General features: G+C 49.6%; 1 protein-coding gene across 1 annotated transcript; it reads right to left on the reverse strand.

Annotated features, from left to right (window-relative positions):
• Window positions 1-1,963: 1,963 nt before the first annotated feature.
• LOC142846704 (serine protease 43-like) lies at window positions 1,964-6,785 on the reverse strand. The gene is made up of 7 exons (XM_075967540.1): window positions 6,769-6,785; window positions 6,502-6,611; window positions 6,174-6,395; window positions 5,824-5,983; window positions 4,880-5,136; window positions 4,223-4,383; window positions 1,964-2,206 (listed from the first exon to the last, which is right to left on the reverse strand). Exons 1-7 carry the CDS (start codon window positions 6,783-6,785, stop codon window positions 1,964-1,966), a joined length of 1,170 nt encoding a protein of 389 aa, XP_075823655.1.
• Window positions 6,786-11,143: the final 4,358 nt, after the last annotated feature.

An 11,143-nucleotide genomic window follows, 5' to 3' on the forward strand; every position in this document is an offset into this window, starting at 1 on the left:
GGTGGTTTCTTAACGTATCAGGTGATGTATGTATTCATTAAGAGATGAATCCGTCAGGGATACATAGTGGTGTCCTGTCTCAAAAATAAAAATAAATAGAGAGGGGGTTGATGTAAACTCCGTGAGATTCATCCATCCTTTGGCAGTGGTTAGAACTGGATGCCCACTGAAGCCAGGGGGAGCAGAGGGTGATGATGTGGGAGTGTCATATATCAATCTGTTGATTTCATTGGTTAAGCAATAAAGAAACTGTTTGGCCCTGTGGGTGGAGTAAACAGAACAGAACGCTGGGAGGAAGAGGAAGTGAGGTCAGACTCCGCAGCTCTCCTCTCCAGAGCAGACGCCCCAGAGAGACGCCATGCTACCCGCTCCAGGGAAGACGCACGCCATGCCCCAGCTCCGACCCAGGATGGACTTAGGCTAGAATCTTCCCGGTAAGCGCACCTAGGGGCGCTACACAGATGATTAGAAATGGGCTAAATTAATATGTGAGAATTAGCCAGTAAGGGCCAGAGCTAAGGGCCAAGCAGTGATGAAAAGAATACAGTGTCCATGTAATTATTTCGGGGCATAGGCTAGCCGAGCCAGGCGGCTGGGGTTTTGGGGACCCAGCCCCGCCGCTCATATTACTACAGGGTGAGACGTGGAGCCCTGGAAAGACAAAGGGTGGGAGGGGGGATTGGAGGAGACTAGTGAACACATTTATAGTGGAACCCTGTATAAGATGGAAGCTGTATAAAATGTGATGAATCTCTCTTCAAGTCCTCCTGACTTTGGGAACATGGCCCTTGGAAATAAAAATCAGATGAATAGTGAGAAGAGAAAGACAAATGAATAAATAATTTTAAAAAAGAGAGAGAGAAAGACTGCTTCTCAGGCCCTGGCTTCATTCTTTTTTTTTTTTTCTTCCGGAGACAGGATTTCTCTGTGGTTTTGGAGCTTGTCCTGGGACTAGCTCTTGTAGACCAGGCTGGCCTCGAACTCACAGATATCCACCTGCCTCTACCTCCCGAGTGCTGAGATTAAAGGCATGCGCCACCACCGCCCGGCCTGACTTCATTCTTACTCCCAGTTCCCACCTGTCCTGAGCCCTTCCTACCTTTGAACATGGTACAGCGCAGGTAAAATCCCTGCTCAGATGCTGATGACTACGCCAGGCATGTGAGGAGCAGGATTGCCTACCAAACCACCTCTAGGACTCAGGTCTGAGCTAGCCCAGCTCATCTCTTCTGTGCCTTACTGCCAACTGTAAGGAACTTCCTAGGCATATGGGGGTCCAGTTCTCTGAGCGGTGACATATCTCAGGTGAGCAGAGCTTCAGAACACACAGGACACTCTCCAAACATTTATTCGGTGCACATTTGAAATCCCCCCCCTCCAAACTGCCTCAACACAACTTGGGGTGACCCTGGATGTGGCCACTAGGAAACTGAGGAAGGGGTGCCAGGCAGGAGTATGAGGTACGGGTTGTGCATTCACTGACAGACCCCCACATGGGATACAAGGGAGTTTCTGCCAGCCTCGGATACTTAAGTCCCAGCAACATACTTCTGCAGGGAGCTGGCAATGCTCCTCTTTTCCTCCCTCCCTCTCTCCTTCCCTCCCTCCCCTTTTCCAGCAGTCACTGATCTGTGTAATGCAAACAGCCAGTCTAGACCAATGATGGCCTCTCTTCTTGACAGATGTCCTCTGAGATGTTATTAGTCATTGTATCCCTCCTAGCCTCCAGCTGGATCAGTTCACTCTCATTCCCACCAGGCAGAGAGCAATCAGCTGTGCCTGAGACGAGTGACCAGAACACCAGTCAGGACACCTTGCAGTCCCCAGTCACCCTGCCACGGTCCACTATGCCTCTCCCCAGGGCAATGGATCCTGACTGGAATCTGAAGAAAGGGCCGAGAGAGGAAAATGGGATTGGAGAAGAGGCCTAGTGGGAGGCTCAAACCAACAGGAAGAGAGTGTGCTAAGGAAGGCAACTGACCAAGGTGGCCAGTTGCAGCGCCAGAGACAGGTGCAGGACCAAGACTCCCATGGCGTCTGTACAGGAAGCCAGACTTAGAATATCTTTGAGCCATGAATCGTATTCAGCGACGTCTGTGTAAACCAAGGGGACAGGGACTTCGTCACAGTTGATGCCCCAGCTCACAATTCCCACCTGGGTCCACGTGTTCTCAGATTCACAGACAAGGGGGCTCCCAGAATCTCCCTGGAAAAGAGAAGAAAGAAACCAAGTGTAGGAGTGGAAGAGGTAGCAGGCTGGCTGCATGGCTGGGGAGACTTCCTCAGGCCCAAAGGCCCAAAGGCTCTTGCAGGCCTAGATTCTTCCCTCCCTCCCTCCTTCCTTCCCTCCCTCCTTCCTTTCTTCCCTCCCCCTTCCTTCCTTCCTTCCTTCCCTCCTTCCTTCCTTCCTTTCTTTCTTTTTTCCTTCCCTCCCTCCCTCCCTCCCTCCCTTCCTTCCTTCCTTTTTTCCTTCTTCTTTCTTTTTCTTTTTCTTTCTTTTTTTCTTTTTTTGAGACAGGATTATAGGGTTTCTCTGTGTAATAACTCCAGCTGCCCTGGAACTAGCTCTGTAGACTAGGCTGGCCTTGAACTCATAGAGATCCACCTGTCTCTGTCTTCCGAGAGCTGGGATTAAAGGTGTAAGCCACCATACCTGGCCCTAGATTCTTTTAATGGCTGAGACTTAGCAGATGAAAAGCTCATGTGAAAACTTGCCTATCCTCTGAGCAAGGATATACCTTCTCTGATGACCAGGCACAGACACAAGATGCACAGCCAGTCCAGCCCAGCGGAACAGTCATAGACTGACATTTACCTTGGGAGTCCCTAATCTACGGATACCAAACCCTTTCTAGTAAGTGTCTAAGCCTGTCAGAACTCATAATCCTGCAACTGTATTAGCCTTGGCCTCTAGAGTATGTAACCTGCAGAGCCCATTCCAGCATCATTCCCGTATCTAGTTAGACTGCTCTGTCCCGAGTCCTCAAAAACATTAAATACCTTGAGGACCATCCTTGCATGGAGGTCCTGGAATCTTTACCACAGTCTTAAGAAGTTCTCTCTGCCCTAACCCCATTGAGTAGCCTCCTCCGTGGGTCAGCTGTGCTGCCTTCAAGAGCCAAGCACGCCAAATTTCCCCTTCCAGTGCAATTCTGCACGGCCCTGACCCACCCTAAACCCAAGGTCCTACAACCTTGGTCACCTCAAACACACCTCCCTCCCTACCTCAGGCTCTGCTCAGGACTCCTAGATGTGGTAACTCTCACCACACCCGCCCAGCTTTGCCTCTCAGCCCTGGCTGGGCCAGTCTAGGAATTTGACACAGGGCTCCAGGCTGCACAAATCCCAACTCTAACCACTTGGGGTTTTTTTTGTTTTGTTTTGTTGTTGTTGTTGCTTTCAAGGCAGGGTTTCTCTGTGTAGTCCCGGAACCACTAGTGTAGACTACACTGGCCCCAAACCCAGAGATCCGCCTGCCTCTGCCTCCAGAATGCTGGGATTAAAGGAGTGCGCCATCACACCCAGCTTCAACTCTAACCAGTTTATCCCATTGCTACCAATGCAGACAAAACTTCCTTCAGCAATAGACCTCTGAACCCTTATATATGCCTGTGCCCCATCACAACAATGATACCCTCCCCTTTCCAAGAAATTCCAATGTGCATCTACTGACAGCTCCAAACCCCTTCTCAAGAATACAGTCTTCTGCAGAGGGAAGAAATGGACCTGGGGATCCTAGAGGCACTCATAGGAAGAGCTTCAATTTATCTCCCTGGACTTTGACTTCCAGAAATTTTTAATGCCTATGTTACAAGGCTGTGATATGGTTAACTAAGATTATAAAGGGCAAATGCTCACATTGGTAGGGTTGCGTGCTGCATAACACTCAGTACAGAACATGGTTTTGTATTATGCTCAGATTTAAATGCTTTAGCAGGGTCCCTAGGTAGCAAAGGCTAAACCTTTTAGAAGGACCAGTCCAGGCCAACTCATGGGAAACCTTAACTAAGGGGTTTGTACAAGATGTAGTGGCAGGGCTTAATGGCACATGCCTTCTACTCCAGTGTCAGAAGGCAGAGGCAAGAGGATCTCTGCCAGTTTGAGGCAAGCCTGGTCTATGCAGAGTTCCAGGGTTACTCAGTGAAATCCTGTCTAAGAACGGAGGTGGTGATGGCAAATAACTCGAGCCTTTGAGGTGGCCTTAAGGGGCCCATAAACTGACCCAACAAGGACTCTGTCCTGAGTCGTGCTGGCCACAGACCATCCCTTTCATCACGAGGTTTTCAGGTGTATTTAACCGGCTCTGGAACAGCTGATTACAAGGCTTCTGGAGAAGAATGTTTTGCCGGGCCTCCTGGAGGAGAGCTGAAGTGAAGACTGTATCTACAGAAAGACAATCAAGGATCTGTACCAGAAGATGGCAGGGGCTACCAGCATCTGCCCGGTGCCACCGCCTGTGTGAATATACAGTTGATCCCTTAAGACAGACAGGCCATGCACTGGACACCTGTCCCAGAGGAAACAGACAAGAAAAGTCTCGCCAGCTAGAAAATGACAACCAACATCCCCCAGAGTCTCTGCTGCAAGAGGGAAGGTCTAAGGTCCTGTGCTCTGCTCAGCCCAGGAAGGAGGAAGCTTAACCCTTTGGGGGAAGAACAGCTCAAATCGGTTAGTATCACATTACCCCAGCCCAAATCTAATTTGGACAGAAACCATCACATCACGTCTGTCACCCAAGCAACCAGGTCCTGACACAAAAATAAAAGCCTAACACAGTTGCAATGAGCTCGCTATCAGTGTATTCGCCTCCCCTTAGAAACTCGCCCCTCCCCTCACAGATCAACCTGAAGCACCAGGCCGTCCTGCCTGCCAGCCTTACCGTTTTCGCGGTTCCAGCCGGTCACCCAGCACCATGTCCCGTTCTCCACTTGGGAGGGCTTCTCGGGAAGGCACACAGGCTGGATATGTGAGGAGTAGTTCACAGCAAAGGCCAGCATAACAAGAGCAATGTCGCCCTTCATGGTCTGAGAGTCAAAATTGGCAGGATAAATGATGTCTTTGACGGGGACGAGAGTCTGATTTATAGATTCAGAAGTCAGCACATTGTCTCCCAGCATCACCTTGTATTCCTCTTGGCTGCAAGGAAAAAAGAGGTCCTGGAGGGCTTACATACCCCTACACAGGGTGCTTGCTCCCCAGCCTAGCCTTCTGTGGATGCCAAGTATCAGCCCTCCCCTTCCTCTCAAACCACACCCTTCTCCAGGACCCCTGACCACCTCTGACTACGCAGCAGTGCTCCAAGTGTGCTTCTTAGACCAGAATCATCTGGAAACTTGCTAAAAATGAACATGTTTAGGTGTCACCTGAGACTGGCCACGAATCCTGGACTACCACTCCTTTAACAGATGAGAAGGAAAAATCTGTGTGTGTGTGTGTGTGTGTGTGTGTGTGTGTGTGTGTGTGTGTGCTCGCTCTGTAGACCAGACTGACCTTGAACTCACAGAGATCCACCTGTGAGTGCCAGGATTAAAGGTGTGTACCACCACTACCTAGCTAAAATATCTTTTTGTTGTTGCTGTTATTTTTTGTTTTTTTGTTTGTTTTTTGTTTTTTTTTTTCCGGGACAGGATTTCTCTGTGTAACAGCTCTGGCTCCCCTGAAAGTTGCTTTGTAAACTGGGCTGGCCTCGAACTCAGAGACCTGCCTGCCTCTGCCTCACAAGTGCTGGCATCACCGCCCCCCCCCCAAAACAAAAATCTTAAGAGTGGGAGACAGGACACAGCTGGATCAGGGGCCCCCCGAACAAGGTCCCCAAACACTTACTCATATATGCAGTGGGCCGCAGTCAGCACCCATTGGTGGCTGATGAGGGAGCCTCCGCAGACATGCTCGTTTCTGCTCTGCAGGCTCGCCTGCCATGGCCACTTCCTCACGGCAGATGGCCTTCCGTGACTGAACTCCATAATTCTATGGCCACATGCTTCTAAAGAGAGGTTAGAAGTGAAGCCAGCGCTCCACACCTCCAACCCATTCCACATAATCAAGGTCATCCTCAGAAAGGACTACCTCTCCAGCCCTGCAAGGACCGGAGCAGACCCCGCCTTCCTAGCCAGACTGGTTTGCACTTTGACCTCCCAGACTGGCAGGTAGAGAGCGGGCACCGGTAGCAGTACCTGGAGCAAACGGTTCTTCTGGAGAGCTACTGCTGGATTCCATGACACCTTCAGTTGTGGTCGGTGAAGGAGTCCTTGATCCTGGAGTCCCAGTGGGGTCTGGAGACTCCGGAATTACTAAAGGATCTGAAATATTCAGGGGTTTCATGCGGTTCCACCGTGCCGGGACCTCTAGACTTGTGAGCATCACTCTGGAATCCTCCGTGGGTCCGTAAGTACTACCTAAGGAAGAGACCAACAGGAAACGTAAAGGCAGAGCCGTTCCTGCTTGCTGCTGGCTTGACTGCCCCAACAGCATCAGCTCTGCCACCAACGCCAACACCATCACCATAGTCACCCCCACCCAAAGCCAAGCTCCGTGCGGCCACACCTCCGCCACTGCTACCACCCGGGACCCCTGTTCCCAGCCAAAGCCTCACTGAACAGAGGCTGAAGACGCTGAAACCAGACAAGGAGGATCAGGAAGCCGCCCATTTAGGCCTTGGGCTAAGGCAATCCGTCTCCTGGCACCCCCGCCCCCCAGCAGTGGCTCGTGCAGGTCCAGAGCTTCTTCCTAAGATGGCTGATCCCTGACTCATCGTCATCAAAAACCTACCTGGGCGGCACCGTCATGGGAGCAATTTCGAAGGCGTTCTACATCTTAGCAATATTAAATACAAAAGGGGCCGGAGTTTTTGCTGCTCTTGCAGAAGACCCGGATTTGGTTCCCAGCACCCACATGGTGGCTCACAACCACTCATAACTCCAGTTCCAGGGGATTCTGTCTCTCTTCTGACCTCCTCAAGGTGCGTGCGTGTACACACACACACGAAGACAAAACTCTCATACACATAAAAAATAACGTTTAAAAAATATTAAATAAAAAGCCCATCCCAGTCCCAGGCAACATAACCTCCTGACAGTTTGATAATTTCCTTTTTAATCTCTGGTGGTAAAATAGGACCATATAGAAAACCACAGAAACACACAACTTTGGTAATCAATGTCAAGTTGACTGCGTGTGAATCTACAATCCAGGTCAAGACACACAACTCAGCGACAGTGCAGGTGCCCCTCCACGAACCGTCCATGACACAACTGGAGGCTGTGTTCATTAATGCTACTTTCATGCGACTATTTTCTGTAGTTCCCACACCCAAACATGCTTCCCTGCATGCTGCTCTCGAGTCTGGAAGGGCTGTTTTGCACTTCATATCTCCCTAAGAGACGCTGAAGACTGTACCTTCTCCTCCTGCCCATCACACCTCGTGTGTAGAGGACCCTGGATTGTTTGGCATGTAGTCTCTGCAAGTCTAGACTCTGAACTGCACTCTTTCTTATTCTTCTCTCTTTCCTGCAGGTCCCAGCCCCCTGTCAACCAGACAAGTGCTATCTATATTCTATTATTGGGAGAAACACAATGTCTACATGGTTTTCTTATTTTAATATTTATTTTTATGTATGAGTGTTTTTCCCATATGTATGTAAAGTGTACTGCATATGTGCCTGATGCCCATGGAGGCCAGAAGAGGGCACCAGATCCCCTGGAACTGGTGCTGTGGATGCCATGTGCGTACTGGGAACTGAACCAGGATCCTCTGCAAGAGTAGCCAGTGCTCTTAACGCCTTCTCTCACCCCACTGCATGGGTTTTTTTTTCTGTTTTTGTTTTTGTTTTTTGTGACTTTACAAATGGTTTGATGATTTTGCCTAGAAACACTAATCCCTCGGGGGGTGTTGAAAATAGTGATCTCACAGTTTCAGAATTTTCTTTCGTTTGTCAGCTGGGAAAGTTTTATCAAGAGTGTGGCTATTAACACGTTTTACAGGTTTTTAAAAATTGCAACTGTCTTCCCTTCTGTGGTGGATTAGAGAACTCAGCCATAGTATTTTGCATCTTTACCAACCAAGAAATGGAATTCATCCAGGTGTGGCCGCTCATGCTATAACACCAGTAATTAAAGGTAAGAGGCAGTAAAAAGTCGAGTTCAAGGCTTCCCAGTACTAAAGTCAGAACTTGCCTCATTCTCCCACCCTTGTTGGAGCTAAGATGGCTTTGTGATCTGCTTCTACCAACAGAAGCAAAGTTGTGCAACTTCTGAGCTTAGATGTTAAGAGTCCTTAAAGTATCTACCTTCAGTTGGGCGGTGGTGGCGCACGCCTTTAATCCCAGCACTTGGAAGGCAGATGCAGGTGGACTTCTGTGAGTTCGAGACCAGCATGGTCTATGTAGCAAGTTCCAGGACAGGCTCTAAAGCTACACAGAAACCCTGTCTTGAAAAGACAAAGGGAAAAAAAAAGAAAAAAGTGGCCGGCGGTGGTGGCACACGCCTTTAATCCCAGCACTCGGGAGGCAGAGGCAGGCAGATCTCTGTGAGTTCGAGGCCAGCCTGGTCTACAAGAGCTAGTTCCAGGACAGGAACCAAAAAAGCTACGGAGAAACTCTGTCTCGAAAATAAAAAGAAAGAAAAGAAAAAAGTGTCTGCCTTCACCCATTTTAGACACCGTCCTGCGGGCCCTGGTCCTTCTGGAGCAGCATCTAGACCATCCAGGACACCAAGTTATGCTTTATGAAGACTTTGTAAGCATTGAGTTAGCAAAAACTTAATACTTTATCATTGCTCTTATTAGAAAGTCAGGCTTCTGCTCCCGTGAGCCTCTGCACACAGGGTTCTCAGTCAGTATCTCACCCGTTTCTAAGTGTGTTGCTCTGTAAACAGCTCATGACATCCCCTCTGTTAGCTGACTGCACTCCAACCTGTGCTTAAAGAAAGCTGCCCTGAGAAAACGTCCCCATGCTCTCCATCCTCGCTCTCTCGCACTTAGGAAAGCTAAGTTATTGTTGAGGTTCTTTAAAATTGAAAAAAAACACCAGCAAACCCCACAAATATGTCAGAAAAATGTGGCGGTGAACACGTGTTTAAATCAGAGCCCAGAGAAACCCGGAAGTCATCATGCTAGTCAGCTTTCTCGAGGCGCATGCGTACCAGATGTCTGTTGCCCACTGCTCTGTGAATGTCCACAATAAAAGGTTGCACGTGGGGGGACACCACGCTGTGTGAGGCCATTTAGTTTGGGATGTTATGTCACCAGCAATGGATCCCTCAAACTCATTCTGAAGCTTACGTTATCCCATTTTTGCCAAACATGGCTCCTGGAATCAGTCTTGCCAGCGATGAGGGCAGTGGCTTGGGGTGTGATGTCATTGAGAGATCCCAGGTCAGAGAACAAGCGGGGCAGGGTTGGCAGTTCAGGGGAGTTGAGCTACAAGGAGCTGTGGCCCAGGTCTCTGCTGGTCACCCCAGAGGCCCTTCCAGAGTCTTCCCAAATGTAAAGGACTGGACCTCCTCCCCCCCCCCACTCTGCATACCAGTGATTTTTCTCTGGGCTGAGCCTGGGAGTCGATAACTGAGGGGGTGAGTTCCTAGCAGCTCCAGGTTCTTTTTCTGAGAAGCCAACACTGGGTCAGTTTCCCAGAAGTTGGTGGTAGGTGTGATTTCTCCACCAATGGCACCTCACAGGTTCACCACCGCTCACCACGGGGTGCCTGTTCTGACCTCACAGGTTCACCGCTCACCACGGGGTGCCTGATCTAACAGGTTCACCACCACTCACTACAGAGAGCCTGTTCTGATCTCACAGGTAAAGCACCGTTCACCTGGAGGGCCTGTTCTGATTTGTACATGACTCATTTGGTTAGGATCCCAGTGGTTCCTTTTTTTTTCTTTGTGTGAGTGTTTTGGCTGCCTGGGCCCATGGATGTCAAATAGGTCATCAGATCCCCTGGGACTGGAGTTTTAAGGATGGTTATGAACCACTGTGTGGGTGCTGGGAACTGAATCCAGGTCCTTTGAAAGAGCATTGAACCATCTCTCCAGCCCTGACCCCCATGGTCTTTACTAGTGATCTTGCTGTCTGTAATGGTGGGAAATACCATGTTTCTTTAGGCAATTCCTACTCACACCTATACATTTTTTCAAGCCTTCTCTCTGGGCAAGCCTGGGGGAAATGGTGTTTCAAGACCACAACATCTGACCACTAGAAATGATCAGCTGCCTCCAAGTGCGGGGGATCTGATGCTTCTGGTCTTTGTGGGCACCTGCAGACATGCAAGCAAAATATGCATGTTAAAAATATTTTTTAAATCTTAAAAAAGGTATCTGTAGATGATATGAGAGTGTACATAGGAATCAGGGGAGAGGGGCTGGAGAGATGAGTGAGCAGTTAAGAGAACTTCCTGCTCTTCCTGAAGGCCTGCGTTCGATTTGTAGCACCTACATGGCAGCTCACAACCATCTCCAATTTCAGTTCCCGGGATTTGATGGCCTCTAGCCTCTGTAGGCACTGCATGCAAGTGGTACACAGACCACACACGCAGTCTAAACACCCCTACACCTGCCATCTCGGCACTCAGGAAGCTGAGGGAGGAAGATGGGCACAAATCTGAGGTCAGTCTGAGCTATCTAGTAGGATCAGGTCAGCCAGGGTTGTAAGTCCCTGGAGGCCAGGCCCTGCCACGAGGACCTCCAGCCACCAGGCTCCACCCACAGAACACTCCAATGGCTGTAACTACTGGACTCAGTCCCTCAAGACAGAAGTGGCCAAGCTCTGCAGAGTAAAATGTCCAAGATCAGTTACAAAATTCCACCAATCCCAGGCCACCCTGGAAAGCTCTACCCCAAGAAGCCCTGTAGAAAGCCTACCTCTTGTTCAGCTCTTGCCTGTTTCTCTCCCAAGCATAGGCAGCCACCCATTTCCCCCAGTACATCTCTTGTGTGAGGTTTGTTGTGTGGTGTGGTTTTGTGGTATTCCTCGACCCCCGACTGCCAGGATACCTTTACCCTCAGAGCTGTAACACTTGCATTGGAGATAGCTTTCCCCTCAGAACTTTAACACTTACATGGACCACACAGCAAAACCTTGCATTAAAATACAAAAACAAGGCTGGAGAGATGGCTCAGTGGTTAAAGGCACTTGCTGTACTGCCTGAGG

Source organism: Microtus pennsylvanicus, chromosome 3 (assembly GCF_037038515.1).
Source record: "Microtus pennsylvanicus isolate mMicPen1 chromosome 3, mMicPen1.hap1, whole genome shotgun sequence".
In the NCBI taxonomy this organism is placed as follows: Eukaryota; Metazoa; Chordata; class Mammalia; order Rodentia; family Cricetidae; genus Microtus; species Microtus pennsylvanicus.